The 21,680-nt window shown below is 36.4% G+C and overlaps 1 protein-coding gene across 7 annotated transcripts in view; it reads left to right on the top strand.

Moving 5' to 3' along the window:
- Positions 1-21,680, top strand: part of ZMYM2 (zinc finger MYM-type containing 2) — a 129,050-nt gene that overhangs the window by 85,708 nt on the left and 21,662 nt on the right. For all 7 annotated transcript variants that reach the window (XM_055097125.2, XM_055097124.2, XM_055097127.2 and 4 more), the window contains 7 exons: positions 8,074-8,239; positions 8,919-8,953; positions 15,228-15,357; positions 16,110-16,225; positions 17,718-17,889; positions 19,509-19,634; positions 21,156-21,250. In XM_055097125.2, coding sequence (XP_054953100.1) covers positions 8,074-8,239; positions 8,919-8,953; positions 15,228-15,357; positions 16,110-16,225; positions 17,718-17,889; positions 19,509-19,634; positions 21,156-21,250 — 840 coding nt within the window. The remainder of the gene's footprint in view (positions 1-8,073; positions 8,240-8,918; positions 8,954-15,227; positions 15,358-16,109; positions 16,226-17,717; positions 17,890-19,508; positions 19,635-21,155; positions 21,251-21,680) is intronic.

Here is a 21,680-nt window from a genome sequence, read left to right on the forward strand (position 1 = left end):
CTGTGGTAGGGTGCTAGTTGGTGCTGGGGTGCCTGCCTCCCAGCCTGCACTTGCCACAGTGGTGGATGCAATGTGGCTAGGGGGTGGAGTGGGGAACCCCTGTTGGCTACTGTGCCTGTGGTTGCACTGGTGGTGGTGGTGGTGGCAGGGCACTGGCAGGTGCAGGTCTTTGTGCATTCTCAGAGGGCTCTTGGTTGCTCAGGGAGGTGGAGTGTCCACTGTTCTGTGTGCCTAGTTTTGCTCTGGGCAGTGTTGGTGAAAGGGCCAGGTTGTGGTGGGGGCGGGGCTGACTGCTAAGGCTCCAACTGCAGTGTTGTTGGTGGGGCAAGGTAGGGGTGAAGTGCACTCCTGCTGCATGAGTGGCAGGGCAGGGTGCACACATACACGTGGGTGCTGGCTGGGTGAGGCAAGCAAAACCTGCCTGCACATGGCAAAGGGATGTGGGAAGTATCCATGGGCCCCAGGGGAAGCTGCAGTGTGGGGAGGGAATGGGTGTGGCACTGCTGCGTGTCTGTGGGGGCCACCCCACTGGGGGTCTCCAGTGGTCAGGTTCCGTCTGCCAGGGTAGAAGCTATGATGGGGGCTTCTAGGACACTCGAGGCTGACCTGAAAGCAGGTACTTTCACACTGGGACCCTGCAAGAGGCCAACAGATTAAGGGATGCTCAGGTCAGACTGGCCTCTTCTTATGGGCAAGACCTCCCCGCAGAGTTCAGATCTGACAGTTGCCCTAGGGTTAAAGTCTCCTATGGGAGCAAGTTGATTCTAGGTGGATGGTCATCCTTGGCTGTGCTCCACTACAGAGGCCCCTGCACCAAACCCTGTGGGCTCCAGATCAGCTGGCTTGCTGCCCCTACAACTTCTTTAAGCAGCTTTCCCTGCCAACTCAAGTGTCCCTGCTGGCTGAAGGGTTTCCTCCTGCTGAGATTCCAGAGGCCTGTGCCCAGAGCAGGTTGCTCTCTGCCAGTTCAACTAACTTGTGCCCTCAGCATATTGGGGGTCAAGAACAAGTCCCAGTGTGTGGTAGCCCCATGCAGCATTCCCAGATTCCTTCTCCTTAAGCCAAGCTTCTCTCTGTCTTCCCTCCTCTACTCTTGGTGCTTTCCCTCTGAAGATCTCTTAGGAGTGCACCAGTACTCTCAGTCCCTCCGGGGCAGCTCTTCTACCTGGCTGTGTCTAGTCAGCCATCTTGCCCCAACATCTGCTTTTATAAAGTCAGTCTCTTTTCACACATTGCATCAGTTTCTTCCTAGATAAGAAAATGAGTGTAAATTTGGACTTGTGGGTAGTCAGAAAGATTACAAGAAAAGAGCATTAATTCCTATGTTGATAACATGGAAAACCATCTCAATGCTGAAACTTCATTGTGGGTACAGTTGTAAAGCATGTGAAGACAGGCCAGCCGCGGCGGCTCACTCCTGTAATCCCAGCACTTTGGGAGGCCAAGGCGGGCAGATCACTTGAGGTCAGGAGTTCAAGACCAGCCTGGCCAACATGGTAAAACCCCGTCTCTACTAAAAATACAAAAATTAGCCATGCATGGTGGTGCATGCCTGTAATCTCAGCTACTCGGGAGGCTGAGGCAGGAAAATCACTTGAACCCGGGAGGTGGAGGTTGCAGTGAGGTAAGATGGCACCACTACACTCCAGCCCGGGCGACAGAGCAAGACTCTGTGTCAAAAAAAAAAAAAAAAAAAAAAAAAGCATGTGAAGACAGACATTATCATGACTTCAAATTTGTTAAGGCCTCTAAAGAAACAAATGAAATAGTCGAATATGGAGAACAGTATTTAGTTTACTTTATCAAGGTATTGGTATTAAAATGATACTACTAGGAGAATTGCAGGAGTTCTGGTGCAGTTCTTTAATATCTGCAATTCACCATGTTAACTAGCATATTGTAAATAAAAAAAGGAAGATGCTTTCCAAGTTAAGAGCTGTAAAGTAATTCCCAAGTTGTTAAGAGCTGTGAAGTAATTGAGACTAAGAGGTTTGATGTACTAAAAAAAGTTACTTCATTACTTTACTGTTGCCTCTATATGATGTAAACTTTAAAAATTAAGGCTCAAATTTTAGAAATACACAGAGGACAAACATACACTCTAAAACGTGTTTATTTCAGTCTAAACAAATGTTTTGTTTATGGATATTAGTGTTTTTGAGAAATCACTCAGAAAATGTTACTTCATGGCCTTGCAATGCTTGATGTTAGTTTAGCACATACAAGTGCACTTTTATACCCATTGTTTAGGAGTTTTATTTTTAAAATTTTCTTTGGATAATCTCAAAACAATAAAGGCATTTAGTGAGTACAAATTTGGAAATCCCATTTTATTTTTATATCTATTTTCATTGTTTATCTTATTGTTTGAGACAAATTGTTACCATGTGATGATGATTTCCCTGTTGTTTTACTGTACAAATATCTGCCTAATTGTAAAATTATGAATATAAAATTTTAATATTGTATAATCTTTCTTGGAGGATTTTTTTGTTGTTGTTCACAGCACATACTGAATGTATTTGTCTGTTTGGCTTCTTTCTTTGAATGAATGATCTCCCAGCTTTAAAAAATATTACTGGGGCTGGGTGCAGTGGCTTATGCTTGTAATCCCAGCACTTTGGGAGTATGAGGTGGGAGAATCACTTGAGGCAAGAAGTTCAAGACCAGCCTGGGGAACATAGTGAGAGCCCATCTCTGCAAAAAAAAAAAAAAGTTAAAAATTAGCCAGGTGTGATTTCATACCCCTATAGTCCCAGATACTCAGCAGGCTGAGGCAAGAGAATTGCTTGAGCCCAGGAGTTCGAGGTGAGCTATGATTACACCACTGCACTTAAGCCTGGGTGACAGAGCAAGACCCTGTCTCAAAAAGGAAAACAAAAAATTACTGAGAGCGGTGGCTCACATCTTTAATCTCTGCCCTTTGGGAGGCTGAGGTGAGAGGGTTGTTTGAAGTTGGGAGTTCTAGTCCAGCCTGGGCAATATAGCAAGACCCCATCTCTACAAAAAATAAAAATAAAAAAAATTAGCCAGGCATGGTGGTGCATGCCTGTAGTCCTGGCTCCTTGGGAGGCTGAAGTGGAAGGATCACTTGAGTTCAGGTTTTTGAGGTGACAGTGAGCTCTGATCACACCGCTGCACTCTGGCCTGGGGGACACAGTAAGACTTTGTCTCTAAAAAAAAAAAATATATATATATATATGTGTGTGTGTGTGTGTATATATGTGTGTGTGTATATATGTATATGTGTGTATATATGTATGTGTACATATGTATATGTGTGTATATATATGTATATATGTGTGTATATATGTATATATGTGTGTGTGTATATATATTAAAGAATAGGGAAGTTTGGGATTTGTTTCCCTTTTTTTGGGAAGCAAAGGTACGTTCTTTGACAAAAGACCATGTTATTGTAGATGTTGTCGTGTGTTCCACCTTGCTATGTTTTTTAAAAGATAGTTATTTCTGTTTTCATTTATGCAGAATTCAGTGATGAGGATTTAATGAAGCAGTGCATTTCAGAATATACAAGAAATACTTTAGTCAAATACCGGGTTACAATCATCTAGTTATGTTTAATGTCAGTATTCTGTACCTTAAATACATTATATATTCATGCCTTATTTTAAACAGATCTTTGTATAATATACATAATAGATTATATATTATACTAATCTGAGGAATAAAGGTAAGAATATTTTTGTTAGATGGTAGAAATTTATAAAGCAAGTAGCAATGCTGATGTTTCTGTACGATCAGATCAATATGCAGCACAATCTTTGAAGTGTGAAGAGCTGTCTCTCTTCATTCATCCTTGGTTTTTCTGCCTGCAGCCATTATTGTAATCAAATGGTAACTTTATTCTCTGTGCTTTCTACTTGAGTCAGACTGTATTTTCTTATACCCCCCCATGCATTCCTTCTATTCACTGTTGCCGTTGCCATGGTATCATCTTGAAAATGTGGTAAACTAATTATGGGGTCCCCCCCTTTTATGGTTTATCTTTTTTTATTTAAATACTCACAAGTTTATATATGAGTACATTAAAACCTATGACCCTTACAAATCATTCCGGCTTATCAGAAAAATAAGCTTCAAGCCAAAGGAAAAAAAGTGCTTCATCACAGAAACTTAAAAATCAACAGCTAGCCAATCTGGCTATTATTTCATGTTTAGCCATGAACATTTCTTAAATGGTAGTACACACACATTGTATTTTTACCTTCTCTTATCTTTGCACTTTAGATTGAGAGACAACTACCTATAGTATAAATAACTTCTACTTTTTTGTTTATTTAAATTTAGTTTTATGCTTTAAAAATTGTTTTACTTGACAAGACACTGAATGAGCTGTGTTTTCTGGTCTATATCATGGTTTGCTTCTAGATTTAAAATAGAGATTTATTAAATTCTTTCTCTTCTAAATTGGAATAAGAAATCTGTGACATCATGCAACCAAAAAATGCTGAAAATAAAATTAACGTATTTTTCTTCTCCCAGATACCTTTTTAGAAAGAAGTAGATTTTACTTTTCCTCAAGTAAATGTTTCCAGGTGTAATGAAAAACCCGATAGTTCTTTTGATCTTTGTAAGTTTAAAAGTTTTTAAGAAAAAGAATTTAGTATCGTAATACAATAATAGCTAGAAGGTGTTTGATAAATTGGTAAAGATAATATTTCAAAAGGTCCACTGTTTCCCAAGAGTATCTCTATTAAGACCTGAGCTTTTCTTAAACTGTATTACTTTTCGATTGCACAGTTTTTTAACACAGGCTTTGATTTGTTTTCCAAACAAGTAGTGAATGGTGGCAATATTAAATTCTTAATACAAATGCCCTCTAATAGTCTTAACAGTATGATTTATGGGCTTTAAATTAATAATATTAGACTTGTATAATTTTTCTTTATAAACAGCTATATCCATTTTTAAAAATTTTTTTGAAATTATTTTTAGGAAAATAATATTTAATATTCGAATATTGCCTTAAATATATATTTTTGGTCACCGGAGAATTCCTGTGCTTTGCATAGTACCCAATCACCTTTTATCCCTGCATTCTTTTTTAAAAAAAATTTGTAGCGAATCACTCCATTGTGCTCAGAAAGCTGTATTGAGAAGTCATAAAGGATTTCTGCTTAAAATGTCTGTAAAATACCCCTATCTTTTTCGTATTCATGGTTCTCCCCTGGACAATTAGGTTTGTTTGGTGAAATAGGGAGCAAATGGATAGGAAAGTTTAAAAAGATGTATATATCAGTCAAAAATGAAAAGTTGAAACTGTCCAAGACATGAAAGGGACTGGGTCAGGATAGGCTGAATGACCTTTTGCCGGTTATTGAAAATGAAATTTCTGTTTAGCTGATAGGTTGGATTAAGGTTTTTGAGTCAGAGTTTAGTACCTGGCTGTTACTTAGATTTGTTTGAACCTGTGACTTGTTTTTTTTTTTTTCCCTCCCCCTTAGCTTAGTTTGCTATCCTTGATTTCACAATGACAAGAAAACCACAAAATAGATGATGCAGTATTTTTAAAACCAGAGACTTATGTCCCATTTATTTCATTTTTTATGATGTCTTAATAGTTCTTTTTTGCAAATGGCTAGGGAATGCGGCTTAGAGTGGAGTTGTGTTGGTGTTGGTAAGGAATGATGGTCATTAATGATCTTTTTAAATTGGCCATCATATTTTAGCTGAATTCCAAACACTTCACTAGGAGTTTGCGTGAGTGGATGTCAAAGAAACAAAAGTTCACAACCTCCAAAATTTTGATTATGGCATTAAAGTTGGAATTATTAGTATTGAGTTCTCACTTATTATTTTTTTCATGCTGAAAAAATACATGCCTATTTTGTTTACATTTGTAAATTGGTATTAATCTTGCCCCTTTTTTCTTTGGGTAGAGGGAAATTATCTAAATTTGTTTTGAACCTTTAAAAGAAGAAGGGAGCTTCAAGTGTTGATTCTATAAAAACCAAGTGTCTAATTGTAGAACGATGAAGTGATTCCATTGTTCAAATTCTTGAGGTGGAATGTGTTTAATTTTATGCCCTTGACCTTCCAAATTATTGTATAAATGGAAATACTACTACTAAGAGTCAGCATAGTACATGTAATGATTTGAATTAATACAGATTTCTGTTTTAAATGTTAAATCGAGAATCTTCTTGTAGCATTTTATTTGTATTGTGTTAGGGTATTTATTCTCTGCTCATTTATAGTAACTCATTTTGTCTTTATTGCTTAGTGTACAGGGTAAAGCCTAGGTTTTGAATTGGTTGTCTGCCTTTTGAATCCTATCTCTGCATTTTTAATATTTGACCTTAGTCAAGTCATTTAATCTTTTTAGATCTTAGTTTGCAGTACCCATTTTGCAGGGCTGTTGTGAAGGTTTCTAGAGAGTAGGTACAATGGGTTTGGCTTTTATTTCAGGTTCTCAGTGAACAAGGTAGTCAGGCTGTAACTCCACTTTCGGTTCCTGCATTGTTCGGAATCAGTGAATAAAGTATTAAGCTTCCATTTCCTTCCTTTATGCTTTGTCTTTTCTTTGAGCATAAATTATAAAAAGGGAAAAAGAAACTGAAAGAAAGAAAAGAAACCCTGGAACAATTCTATGGTTATTTCGAAGAACAGTCTCGCTGGTGAGAATTTAACAAAGGGACTTTTTTATTATTGAGTGAAAATATGATCTTGGTTGATATTAAGTGCTATTGTTACTGAGATGATCACATAATACCATCAGCAGTATAAAATTTGGATTCACAAGTTTTTGGACAAGAGTTGTGATATTGCATCACTTAGTAGTCATAATTTATACTATAAATCTTCATTTAACATTTATTCAGCAGGAGAAATACCTGACCTGGAGAAAAAAAAAAAGCCTGTGTTCTAACCTTGGGGTATGTTTGTTATGTAAGACCTGTTTGTCAACACAGTCATTTGTTAACATTCCTGACCAGGAATTTTAACATGGCATTTGTAGAATTCCTCTTGAAATACAACGTGAGAAATTTCAAAATCCACAGTGTAAAACTCTAGATTAGAGTAATAAAGGAAAAGCCATGGCCACAGTTACCATGAACTGCAAAATACTTAACAGTTATTACTTTATCAGAATTTCTAAGCTGTTAAGCCAAAGGGTAATTGAAAAAAAAAATAATAGTTCATTTCTAGATCAGAAACTTAAATTATGAAAAGAACTGTGTTTGAAATTACATCGTTTTTCTGTATTTGAAGATACATCACTTATATTTTCGTTAAACTCATTGGTCAAGACGTTAAGAAATAGTGAAAATGGGCAAAATCTAGGGAAATTAGGATCTCTAAAAAAGAAAAATCTGTCTCAAGATTATTGATTCACCAAAATAAAGTACATTCTATGAATTTTAATTTGTTGTTCTTGTATCGTTTTTTGGTATTGCAAGTTAAGTTGTGGACCCATTGGGCTGATTGTTTTCCTAGATGTGGGTCAAATTGCTTGTCTTATAGATATTATTGGTTTTCAGAACATTTAAACATTGTTTTAGAACATAAAGTTGTTATTAAAATTAAATAAATGTATTTATTAAAGCTTTTCAAATTTATATTAAACTGTTGAAAAACTCAAAATTTTCAAGTTAACATCCATAAATTTCCCATCATAAGAGTTTGCTTCAAAATTACCTTTGTCTTGTACAACTAACCTGGGAAATCCGTTCATTACTCATAAATGTTCAATGTAATGATTGTAGGAGACAATTCTACCAGTATATTATATGGCCCTCAAAATTATTTAAAAACACTAAAATACATTCATTTGGTCTACCAATATATATATTTAGTTATCCTACTTTTGTAATGCTGGTCTTTGACTTCTGGTAAGTATAGGATGGACTTTGTCAATTGAGAAATTGCTTCTTTTTTTTTCTTTCTTTCATTTATTGTAGATTTTACTGTTTACAAATGATTTATATTATAGTTCTACTTTTTCTGTATCAGTCACGGTTTTATCACATTTGGCAATAATCACTGATAAACTTCTGGAAGTCTTCAAAAATAATTTGTAATATCTGAAACCTTCCTTTTTAAATTAAGGCTGCAAGGTGTGACTGTTGTAAATCTCAAGGAACTCTTAAAGAGCGAGTTCAGTGGCGTGGGGAAATGAAACATTTCTGTGATCAACATTGCTTACTGCGTTTCTACTGTCAACAAAATGAGCCCAACATGACAACTCAGAAAGGACCTGAAAACTTACATTATGGTATGTAATAATTTAGGTGATAACTTGAAAACCCTGTACATCAGTCTTTACGTAGTTTTGAATCCAAAGCACTGATAATGAATAGTTGATTTTGGAGATAGCTTAACAGCAACTTAAATTCCGTAGATTATCTGGGTCGAAGTACCCTTGTATGTTGTTTTTATAAATGTATTGCTTTTAGTTTTATTGTCTTTTTGAAATTTCATGCTAATTGAGAAAAGGCATAGTTGAGAGTGAGGAGAAGCTAAACAGTGCTATAACACAAATTTTAAAAAGAATAGACATCTAACTATCGTGTCATCTGCAATTTTAAATGAAAATTATTTTTAGCAAATCGTATTGCTAGGGAGTAGGTTGGGAGGAAGAACAAAAACCCTTTAGAAGCTGTAATTTTTTAAAAAAAATATATCATTTAAGATATAAATCTAAGAATATATAATAGTATTTCCCCGAAAGCAGTGTATACTTTCAGAGGGGACGAAAGGAGAAAAGGATTAATTTCATTTATTTACCTGTATATTTCTATACTTTATACAAATTTGAAATTCTTTCCTTAAAATAGTCTAAAATATTTTCTTTAGTCACATTTTAAATTGGTGAAATTTAATGAGAAATAGGGATTTAGAACATTCTGAAGAAAGAGTATTTGTCTTATTTTAAATTTTTTTGTGTTTTTTAGATCAGGGTTGTCAGACGTCTCGAACCAAAATGACAGTAAGTATTGGTGAAATGGAGTGCTAAATTGTGATTTTTATAATATGGGGTAAAAAATAATTAGGCCAATTTAATGTGATCATAATAGTAATTTTTTGGGTTTTTTTTTTTGCTTTACTGAGACGGTGGAGTATTCAGCTGAATTATATTAATACCAGAGACTGTCATGCATGCTAAAGAATATAAAGGAGAATTAATTATAGCCTCTACTCACAATGGGGCGATAGACATAAGTGATATTTGAGTTGACGGATGTTTCCATAATAGATGCATCTTTAAGACAATGGCAATAGTATGTTTGAAATTAAGACAATGGCAATAGTATGTTTGAAATTAAGACAATGGCAATAGTATGTTTGAAATGACTGTATTTGTTCTGAAAGATACGAATAAGCTGACTGTAAACAGTTGAGTAGAAGATTGCCAGATAGGCATGAAAAGTAGGAGAATAATAAAGTACTAAGCACATGTGTATTTGGCAGAACTACTTACTAGAGCCAAGCCTGAAGGGGATCTTTGGTGGAATAATGGAAAATGAGGCTGAAGGAATAGGCTGAGGCAGATTATTAATGGCTTTATGCATTTATTTTTCAAGTAGAGATCTGAAGATATATGTTGGTGGCTAGAATTTTTTGAGTTTAACAATTTGGGAAATACACAGTGTGTCCTGGATTTTTTTTTCCTCCAATTTATTTTTCTTTTGGTGTAATACATCAAATTCTACACTTTTGTTAGCATTTTAAGAGTTTTATAGGTTGAAAGTGGCCATTGATGTTACTAATGACTACTAAAGATAAGAGGCAGTGCTTTTGCCACTGCCTGGCCTTGGCATGCTCCATCTTACAGCAGTCACCAGTGGTGGATCCTGCTATTTCTGGCATCCTTATCCGAGGGAAGCTCTTTAGGAGTCATTTATTGGCAATAAAGTCTCTGGGCTAGTTCTTGTTGTGTTACAAAAGAACAGATTAGTGGTTCCTAGCTCTGACTACTCATTAGAATCACCTGGCAACTTTTCAAAACCTTCCAGTGCCTGGGTTTCAACCCAAAAATTCTGTATTTTTAAAAAGTTCTGGCTGGGCACGATGGCTCACGCCTGTAATCCCTGCAACAAGGCAAGTGGATCACCTGAGGTCAGAAGTTCGAGACCAGCCTGGCCAACATGGTGAATCTCCATCTCTACTAAAAATACAAAAAATTAGCCGGGCGTGGTGGTGGGCACCTGTAATCCCAGCTACTCAGGAGGCTGAGGCAGGAGAATCGCTTGAACCCGGGAGGCAGAGGTTGCAGTGAGCCAAGATCGCGCCACTGCACTCCAGCCTGGGTAATAAGAGTGAAACTCCATCTCCATTAACAACAACAAAAAAAAGTTATTTAGGATGCTAATATGTAACCAGACATGAGACTCACTGATACAGATGAAAATTGGTATTTTTACATTTATTCTATTCAGTGTTTGTTTTTGATGTTAATAGTTGGACAGAATCCTAGAAAAGTAAGAATACTTTTTCCATACCCCCCCTTATGGAAATAACATTTTAAAATCAGATAATTTGGAAGTACATATTCACTTGAATTATCTGATTTTAATACCAGACACTTTTATCCATGCTGAGGGTATGAAAGATGACTACTCCCTATTTTATATTTATAAGGCAACTATTAGCACGATATTAAATATTTTTCTCCTCCTACAGCACTTGAACCAAACTATATGACAGAGGGATAGAGGGAGCATTATTAATAGGGAAGGATAAGTAAGGCTGCCATTGCAGCTGTTGCCTTTTGTCATATAAAGTCCTCTCCCATCTTTTCTTTGTAAGCTTTTGGAATCTTCTAATTCTCCACCCATAAACTTCAAAGGATAGGAGCTTAGCTGTATAATTTTGGGCAAGTTACTTCACTGTTCTTTTTGTGAGTTTCTTTATTTGTAAAATCAAGATGAATATAGTACCTACCTCATGATGAATACTAAACGTGGTGTAACTGTTTTGTTCCAGACTTCATAGAGGCAGTATGTATAGTAAAGAACATAAACTTTGACATCAGATGAGTCTTACTTGAATCCTGATTTCAGAACTTTTAGCTCAGTGCCTGTTGCCAGGTTATATCACTTCTGAGCCTCAGTTTCCTCCTATGTAAAATGGGAGTGATAAAAAGTCCTACCTTTTGTGGTGGTAGGAGTATGCAATAAGATTTGGTGCTTTTCATAGTCCCTGGCATCTAGCAAATACTCAACAGATGGTGGCTTTTGTCATTATAATTTTTATTCTTTTGGGTCCTACTTCAGCATACACAGATAACTGTGGATCCTGCCTATTGACTAAAAAAGTAAAAAACATTCTAAAAAACAAGTTTGGTTCAAGTGTAGATTTTCACCAAGTGGCATAGTTAATTGACATAAAGTAGTATTTGCAGAATGGCAAGAAGTGCAACATTGAGCAATCCCAGGACATCTATGACTTTAGATCCTCTCTTCTGGGATTCCAGTTAAGAGCGAACTTTCCTAATGCCTGGTATGTAACAGATACTGTTTGCTAAGTTATTCTTTCCATTATACAATGGTGGAAATTGAGGCATAAGAGATTGAGTGACTTGCCTGACGTCACACAGCAGTAGCTTTAAGTATAGTTGACCGTTGAACAACATGGATTTGAACTGCATTTGTCTACTTCCACATGGGGTTGTTTTTTTTGTTTTTTTTTTTCCCAACCAAACTTGGATGGAAAATAAAGGATTTGCAGGATTCGAGTTTGAGAGCATGCTTTTCATATGGGTGAGTTCTATAAAGGCTGACTGTGGGAGTTGTGTATGCAGATTCTGGTATGAGGAGTAGGGGTAGGGGCATTGGTGGATGGTGGTGGTCCTAGAACCAGTCCTCCACATATACTGAGAGATAATTGTGCAGTCAGTCCTCATTCATGGATTTCAAATTTGCCTACCCACCAAAATTTATTTGTAACCCCTTAATCGATACTTAAGTGCTTTCACAGGCATTTGTAGATGTGCAGAGTGGTGAAAAATTTGAGTTATCCAATGTGCATGTTCCCAGTTGAAGTAGAACAAAGCAATGCTATGCCTTTTTGTTTCAGCTCTCATACTGTAAACAAGTGTCCTTTTCTTAGTCTAATTAGTGTCAGGGTGTTTTGTTTTTGTTGTTTGCATTTTTGTGTTTTCTGTTGATGATTTTTGTTGTTTAGAAGGGCCAGCAAGTGTGGTGTTGAAGTGCTGTCTAGTGTCACTAAGAGCAAGAAAGCTGTGATGTACCTTGTGGAGAAAATACTGTTAGAAAAGTTTCATTTAGGCATGAAGTTATAATGTTCTTGGTGTAAGTTCAGTATTAATGAATCAACATTATCGTACATCTAGAAAAAGGAAGAGGAAATTTGCCAGTCTACCCGAGTGCTATAGTAACATCTCTAGTTTGTGGTACAGCTAAGGAAAAGATAGAATAATGACTAAACTTACGGATTCATGAGATTATGACCAATTTTTTTTTTTTTAAAGCATACTGAACAGCTTTCAGCTCACAACAGGTTAATCGGGGTTAGGAAAATGTTAAAACGTTCTTGGCTATGTGAGAGCTAGCTGGCTTACACATTTTAAGGCAATGTGGTATGAAAAGTGTTGAAGTTGAGGCGAGTTTTGCAGATCAAGATACTATGGAAGAATACCTACGAAGTGTTATACAGGGAAAAGGTTATATGGAAGAGCTACTTTTCAACACTAATGGGACTGGCTTATTTTTACGAGGTCATTGGCATATGAACCTTTGAAATGCCCTTGGCCTTAATTCATCCAAAGAGTGTGCAAGCTTGTTATTGTATACCAATGCCAAGGGCACCTTTAAATGCAAACTCTTGATACACAGAGCTCAAAATTCTTGAGCACTTGCAGGGGAAAACCAGAAGCGTGTATCATTTCCATTGGAGGTGGGACAAAAAAGCATGGATGATACCCAAAACATTCTGGGATTGGTTTCATTGCTTCATCCTAGAAGTTGAACACTATCTTCAGGGTGAAAACTTAGCCTTCAAAGTTTTATTACTGGATAATGCCCCAGTTCATTGCTATGAAGAACTTGGAAGTGCCCATCCCAATGTGTAGGAGTTCTTTTCATGCCCCCAAATACTAGTCTCTTCTCCAGCCCCTCAGACAGGGCATTTTAAAGGCTTTCACGGTGTACCACATGAGGGAGCTTTGTAACAAGGCTTGTGAGGCTCTCAATGCCGACAAGGAAACCACCATGGATAGACTCCTGGAAGCAGTCACAATATGCATCTTCTTGATTATGGCAACACAACCTGGGGGCAGTATAAAGCAGTCCATTGATAACTGTTGGGAAGATGTTTGATCAGACTGAAAAGGTGTTAAAGAAATTATAAAGAACAATGTTAAAAACATAATGTGCATCACACAGCAAATGAGCATAGAAGGCTTTGGCAACATGAAGGAAGGTGATATCAGAATGGAATTCTGTCTTGGGAAAAATTGTCAATAAAACAGAAAAATGTGGCCCTGTGCTTGAGCACAGTCTCAATTTTAAGCGCCACTGAGAACATGCCTTGAGATGCTTAAAGGATCTGAGGTTAAAAGCTAAGCTGCCAAGGCTGACACAATTTTTGGAGCCACTTTGGGTAAGAAAATCACTGACACTGTCAACAAGGCACGAGAGCCAGTTCTACAACCTCGGTTTTCATGGGGCACATCAAAGATTGAGAGGTTAGACCACACAGCGCAGTACCTCATCACACATTCTGCAGCTCCATCCACAGTGAAATTTTATTAATGTTTGTTTTGTTTTTGCTTTGTTCTTGAGACAAAGTCTAACTCTGTCATCCAGGCTAGAGTGCAGTGGCAATATCTTGGCTCATTGCAACCTTTGCCTCCCAGGGTCAAGAGATTCTCCTGCCTCAGCCTCTAGAGTAGCTGGGACTAGAGGTGGGCGCCACCATGTCCGGCTATTTATTTATTTATTTATTTTTATTTTTATTTATTTATTTATTTTTGTATTTTTAGTAGAGATGGAGTTTCACCATGTTGGCCAGGCTGGTTTCGAACTCCTGACCTTAGGTGATCCGCCTGTCCCGGCCTCCCAGAGTTCTGGGATTACACATGTGAGCCAATGCACCCGGCCAGCTTTTGTAAAACTTTGCTTAATTTTTGTTTAATATTTTTTAGGATTTTATTTGCATAAGGATACAGTAAACAGTATGTGTTCACAGTGTTGTTTACTCTATGTGATTACTGTACAATATGTGTGGAGTACTGTACAGTGTGCATGTGCTGTGTGAGTGCTGTACAGTATGCGTGTGCGGCATTATATCTGTACTGTGAGTTGATCTCAGTACAGTAGTGTATTACACAAATATTCTCTAATGAAATATTGTTTTATTATTAAAAAATACTGTATGAAGTATCATTAACAAAATTATGTATTTATCAGTTGATGAAAACATTGCGACCAGAGGCTCACAGGAACCTAATCTTGTATTTCCCATTGCAGCAGCGGTTCAGTAGTCATTGTTTGGGGCAACCGTATAGAACATAACTATTCCGAATTATGTACCTACATTTTCTCCATATCAATAGATGATGTGGAGAGTACCTTATTTTTACTGCCTTACGCTCATATCTTCCACTTATTTCAGATTTTATTTATGTGGGGTTTTGTCTTGTTTGCAATGCAAATAATGCTGCAGTGAACTTAGTGTGAAATATCTGAGAGACTGCATCTGTAGAATAGGTTTCAGAAATTGCCATTGCTGGGCCGCAGGAAATACACAACTTAAAGTTTGAGGATATCTTTGGTAATTGTTTTCATTTTTCTTTTCAAATTTATAATCATATTTAAAGCCATTTATCCAGCAGAGGGAGTGAGAGTATCAGAGAGCCATAATAACTGTTGGATCTTCTTTTTCTGAAATAAATTTAAAAGTACCCAAGTATTTTCATAGTTCAGGTTTGCAACCTTGATTTTGTACTTAAAAGTTAGATTGTCTTTTTATATTTTTCTAAAATCATTCTGATGGTATCCTTTGAAGGTGATACAAATCTATAGAATGAATAATTGCTACCACTTTGCTAGTAGTTAGGATAGATTCATATTGATCCTTATAGATTAAGAGTATGGCGAACATAGTGATAATAGCATAATTTGGTTATCCTCTTCTGCTTTTGTGTGTTCCCTTCTTAGGACTGAAAATCCTTCATTGACACCAGGAAGTATTGAAAATTAGACATAAAAATAAAAATGTTTCTCTTTGCTTCTCCATAGGGTTCAGCACCACCCCCTTCTCCAACACCTAACAAAGAGATGAAGAACAAAGCAGTTCTTTGCAAACCTTTAACAATGACAAAAGCTACTTACTGTAAACCTCACATGCAGACCAAATCTTGTCAGACAGGTAACTTAGGACAATGTGACTTACATACTTCCCCATACCTTCATCTCACCTAGTGAAATACATGCTTTTCTTGAATGACACCTCCAGGATAGATTCATTTGGTCAATTTGTCATTTTCTGTTGATTTTGCTTACGTAATTTTAGATACTACCTGGAGAATACAGCATCTCATTTTAAATCATTATGATCAATCTCTGATAAAGGCCTAGAATACAAATTATGTCAAAAGTGAAAAAATACTATCTCGAAAATTTCCTTGGGGATAAGACTACTAAAATTATAATGCTTCCTCTGAGAAAATCATCTCTTTGCATGTGGTTTGTAATGGTAACAGTTCTGTTTCCTTCCTGTCAGAATGAGGTGAAATTGTTCAAATATGTATTTTTTATGAAATTTACAGTGTTACCTGTGTATTCTAATTATTTGATTAAATAAGCCTTTGGGGAGGTTGTTGAGGAGAGTATGGTAGGGTATCTGGAACTACATAGTGTTTTTAAAGGATGTTTTCTTTCTTAAAAAAAAAAAATCCCTAAATTCTATTTGTATTTTCTGTAAGTTAGAACAGCTGCTGCTTTCTTTTTTGTCCTGTTCTTTTTAAGTTACCTAACTTAAAAAAACTGGGAATTTAAAAAAAAAAAAAAAGAAAAGGTACTGAGGTAGTTAAATTTTTCTTTATCAAATTATTTTAACATTGAGCACCTGTATGTAAGTGTTAGTTAACATTGCTCCTTAAATATGTTTTGTGTTTTTAGATGATACTTGGAAGACAGAATATGTTCCAGTGCCTATCCCTGTGCCTGTGTATATCCCAGTTCCTATGCACATGTACAGTCAGAATATTCCTGTTCCTACTACAGTTCCTGTTCCTGTAAGTCACATTTTAAGTTCTTTCTCATTTTGAGATTTAGCAGACACAGTTGGGAAAACAGTGTACAGTTGACCCTTGAACAACAAGAGTTTGAACTCCATGCATCCACATATGTGGATGATTTTTTTTTTTTCCAATAAATATGGGCGGCCCTCTATATTGGCACGTTCCACATCCGTGACCAAACACAGACTGAAAATACAGTATTCTGCCTGTAATCCCAGCACTTTGGGAGGCTAAGATAGGCGTATCTTCAGCCCAGGAGTTCAAGACCAGCCTGGGCAACATGGTGACACCCTGTCTCTACTAAAAATGTAAAAATTAGCCAGGCACAGTGGCATATACCTGTAGTCCCAGCTACTTGGGAGGCTGAGGTAGGAAGATTGCTTGAGCTTGGGAGATGGAGGCTGCAATGAGCCGTGATTGCACCACTGCACTGCAGCCTGGTCTACAGAGCAAGTCCTTATCTCAAAAAAAAAGAAAATAAAAAATTATTTGAGGATGTGAAATCTGTGTAGAAGGCTGACTGTAGGGGTGTGGAACTTGAGTATGCAGAGACTTTGGTATCCATCCACAGGTGGTCCTGGAACCAATCCCCTAGAATACTGAGGATAACTCTAGTTGCAGTTACTAGTTTAATGAAGCTAATAAAACCATCTTTACCTTTCTTCAACAGTTAACTTAGATTTGGTTGAATCTCTGTTGTCATGATTGATTGCTTTGTGTATAGTATGTATATGTTCATCCTCGAGAGTGACATTTCGCAGATGTCTGTGCCTGCTCTGTGCATATTAAGTTTTATATTTGGGTTCATTTTCAAAAGGAATATTTGTGGGCCATGTGCAGTGGCTCACGCCTGTAATCCCAGCACTTTAGGAGGCTGACATGGGCAGATCACCTGAGGTCAGGAGTTCAAGACCAGACTGGCCAACATGGTGAAACCCCCTCTCTACTAAAAATACAAAATTAGTTGGGCATGGTGGCACATGCCTGTAATCCCAGCTGCTGGGGAGGCTGAGGCAGGAGAATCGCTTGAACCCGGGAGGCGGAGGTTGCAGTGAACTGAGATAGCGCCATTGCACTCCAGCCTGGGCAACAAGAGTGAAATTCCATCTCAAAAAAAAAAAAAGAAAAATATTTGTGAAGCCATAAGGTTTAGAACTGAAACATAGAATTTCATATAAAATATTATTTTATCCCAAATCACTTGCAGTACTTAGAATAACACTGTGTCAGGGCTTGGCTATTATAGTCCCCTGGGGGACAGAAATACTTCAAAAATTCTTTTTCTTTAATTTGAATTCCAAAAAGTAGATGCTTGTATTCTAGGCTTTCTTATCACAGTTAACATCTTAGTTTTGTATGTGTTCTTTTCAAAGCTTTTATCCAGTGTGATATTACAAAGTAGATCATGTGTCAGAGTAATTTTTAATTTGGGAAAAATACCTTTTAATGTTTAGTAAACCTAACTCAAAATGATTTGGTTAATTAGGTGCCAGTTCCTGTTTTTCTGCCTGCTCCATTGGACAGCAGTGAGAAGATTCCTGCAGCAATTGAGGAGCTAAAAAGCAAGGTTTCTTCAGATGCTCTTGATACAGAGTTGCTTACAATGACGGATATGATGAGTGAAGACGAGGGGAAAACAGAGACAACCAACATCAACAGTGAGCTACACTAAATTATACCTTGCGAATAAGTGTTACCATTGGTTATTTATAAGTATTGTTACAGTACTTCCCAGGGCATATCATTTTGTTTCAACTTATGTGGGGGTGAGGAAAGCATTGTAACAAAAATGTTTTTTATATTAAGAGATCTACACTGTATTTAGCCAGGTGCCCTCAGACAGATATCCGAAGCAGGAATTTGGTCTTTGGTCTCTGTTTTAAGCAGGATTTGACTTGTAAAATCAACTCAAAATTATTCTTGTTAATGGAGTAGCGCTGATGCAAAACTATAATAACTTGTAGTAGACTCTAATGATGATCAAAACTCCTATTTTGTAATAGTTATCCTTAGTTTTTTGTTTTGTTTTTTTTTTTTAGATGAACTCTTGCTCTGTTGCCCAGGGTGGAGTGTAGTAGCATGATCCCGGTTCACTGAGATCTCTGCCTCCTGGGTTCAAGCTATGCTTCTGCCTCAGCCTCCTGAGTAGCTGGAATTACAGGCACGTGCCACCACGCCCAGCCAATTTTTGTATTTTTAGTAGAGACAGGGCTTCACCATGTTGGCCAGGCTGATCGCAAACTCCTGACCTCAGGTGATCCACCTGCCTCCCAAAGTGCTGGTATTACAGGTGTGAGCTACCACACCCAGCCCCTAGTTTTCTTTTATTGCTTATACTAATAAAATAATTTGCATTATCTAAACCAGAGTTTATCTTAACCTCTGTTAGGGCAGTGCTTGCGCTACATGGTATAACGTGATGAGTGTGTTGTGGATGGTTCTAAGTCACTTAGAATATTTATTTTCCACCCTTAACCCTCTCTTGATACCCAAAGTCCTATTTCAACCTTGAGCTAATTCTTACCCTTACCCTAGAGGACAATCAAAATACTATAATTTTCTCTGGATTTAATAATGAGACTTTTTGAAGCACTGTGGTAAGGAGTTGTGAAATTAGTGGGTTGCAACCAGTGTTTTTGTTTAAGAAAAGAAAAAGCTAAGTGGAATAGGGTAAGAGAAATGACAGTGTGAATCCCTCGTAGAAAGGGTAAGTATTATTTTGTGAAACCAGTGTGTATACAGATGTCTTTCTGTTCCCCACCATCACCTTGCAGTATGTGCTGGATAAAATGCATTTCTTGCCATGATTACAACACAAAAACACTTGAAAGCAACTGATCGAACCATTAAAAGGCAGTTGTTAATAAGCATATATTGAACAATTTGAGAAACCTGGGTCAAAATTCAAAGAGTATTGAAAACTACAGTTGTCTACCCTCATTAGTTTATTTTTGACAAAAAATTGCTTTTAGAAATACTTTACTTGTTGAAGTTGTTTTACTATCAAAGCATACCTATTAGCTTTTGAAGGGAGTCCTCCTGTAAAATTTATAGGATTAAAAGTTTTCATGTGCTTGTGACTAATTATAATTATGAGGTTTATAGTGGTTTACATTTTGAGATAGTTATATATATAATATGCCCTTTTCTTTTGTGACATTATACGTATTTTTTTATATTGCATTTAAAATTAAATGACTTGCTTTTGCCAGATTAAATACAGATACCATTGGGGTTTTCTGTTTTGATTCCTAATGATAATATGGATTGATTTCAGGTGTAATTATTGAAACAGATATAATTGGTTCAGACCTTTTGAAGAACTCTGACCCAGAGACACAGTCCAGCATGCCTGATGTACCATATGAACCAGATTTGGATATCGAAATAGATTTTCCCAGAGGTACTCAAAACCTTTATGACTATGGAATTGAGTTATGGAGTCAACTGTGGTTATGATCATTTACCATTTGATGTTTGTGTCATTGCCTTTTAGCAGTGTTCATATTTTTTATTCTTGTTGTTATTTTTTAAACTCACCTTAACAGTTAACTTCATATTTTGTTGTTGTTTTTTTTTAAAAACCCACCTTAACAGTTAACTTCTGGAATGAGATCACTTGAGTCCAGGAGTTCAAGACCAGCCTGGGCAATGTGGTGAAACACTGTCTCTACTAAAAATATAAAAATTAGCCAGGCGTGGTGGTGCATGCCTGTAATCCCAGCTACTTGGGAGGCTGAGGCAGGAGGATTGCTTGAGCCCAGGAGGTAGAGGTTGCAGTGAGCCGAGATTGTGCTACTGCACTCCAGCTTGGGCAGCAGAGTGAGACCCTGTCTTAAAAAAAAAAAAAAAAATTCTAGAAGTAATTCATTATAGAAAGTTTAAAGAAGTGTTTGTGTCCTTTTTAATTTAAAAATATTGTTAGCGTCTGGGCACGGTGGCTTATGCCTGTAATCCCAGCACTTTGGGAGGCCGAGGTGGGTGGATCACCTGAGGTCAGGAGTTTGAGACCAGCCTGGCCAATGTGGTGAAACCCCATCTCTACTGAAAATACAAAAATTAGCTGGGCGTGGTGGTGAGTGCCTGTAATCTCAGCTACTGGGGAGGCTGAGGCAGAATTGCTTGAACTCAGGAGGCGGAGGTTGCAGTGAGCCAAGACTGCACCATTGCACTCCAACCTAGGCAACAAGAGCAAAACTCTGTCTCAAAAAATATATATATATATAAAATATATAATATATATAATACATAAATATAATTTTATATATTATATACATTATAATGTATATTATATATAAATATATATTTATATATAATATACACTATGATGTATATTATATATAAATATATACAATATATAATATATAAATATAATTTTATATATAATATATATTTTATATATATTATATAGTTTATATATATAATATATATAGTTAGCTTTTTTTTAAGATCCTTTGAAAATTAAGTTCACCTTCAAAGGAAAAATTATTTTCAGGTCTTTTGTAAAATAAGTGTGCCCCATTTTTCATTATTTTCTTAATCCATGGATGGCTAATGAGCACACTGAGTAGAATGTAAAACATTAGTTTTTGGAAAAAACATTTAATAGATTGAATCAGATTTGTACCAAGACCATTTAGATCTTGTAATTGGATTTCAGACTATAATAATTTTTCTGGTATCATACATTTTCATGAAAATTTTATGTTGATATTCATTTTATATATGTTTTTAGGAGTTTGAACAGTGTTTGTCAGAATTCACAAACCATGTTAGGTACAATGAGTCATTTACTCCCCAGCCCAGCCCAGATTGTCCCCATGTATGAATGCTGGTTTACATCCTGTGGTTAGTTCTTTGTTGGCTGTGTTTATGTAACCCTGTGCTATTTCATTTAAAATAAAAGTTCTGATTTGGTTGTCAGCTGCTGAGGAGCTTGATATGGAAAATGAATTTTTATTACCACCTGTTTTTGGCGAAGAGTATGAGGAACAGCCCAGACCTCGATCTAAAAAAAAGGTACATTCACTTAATAGCCTATATAACAATATTTCTCTATAGGCAAACAAGGATACAGTGTTCTTTTAGTGTGCCTGAGAATATGGGAACATATTTTGTTTTCTAGGTTGGAAAATAATTTATTTTCTATTTATATAGAATATAGTAATAATATATTACTGCTATTTATTACTATTTATTACTATTTCTGTTTGTATAGAAATAGTAATAATTTATTACTATTTCTAGTAATAATAGTAGTAATAATTTATTTCTAGTAATAATTTATTACTATTTCTAAGTAATAAAAATATCTCAGATTTAGTTGATACCTCAACTAAACTTGTATTGATACAAGGTCAAAATAGAAAACAGTTGCTAAAGTAGTAAGTTCAATTATTTGACAAAAATTTAGACTGTTTTCTAGGGAGCTGTTTTTTCCACGATTATT

Source organism: Pan paniscus, chromosome 14, assembly GCF_029289425.2.
Source record: "Pan paniscus chromosome 14, NHGRI_mPanPan1-v2.0_pri, whole genome shotgun sequence".
Taxonomy (NCBI): domain Eukaryota; kingdom Metazoa; phylum Chordata; class Mammalia; order Primates; family Hominidae; genus Pan; species Pan paniscus.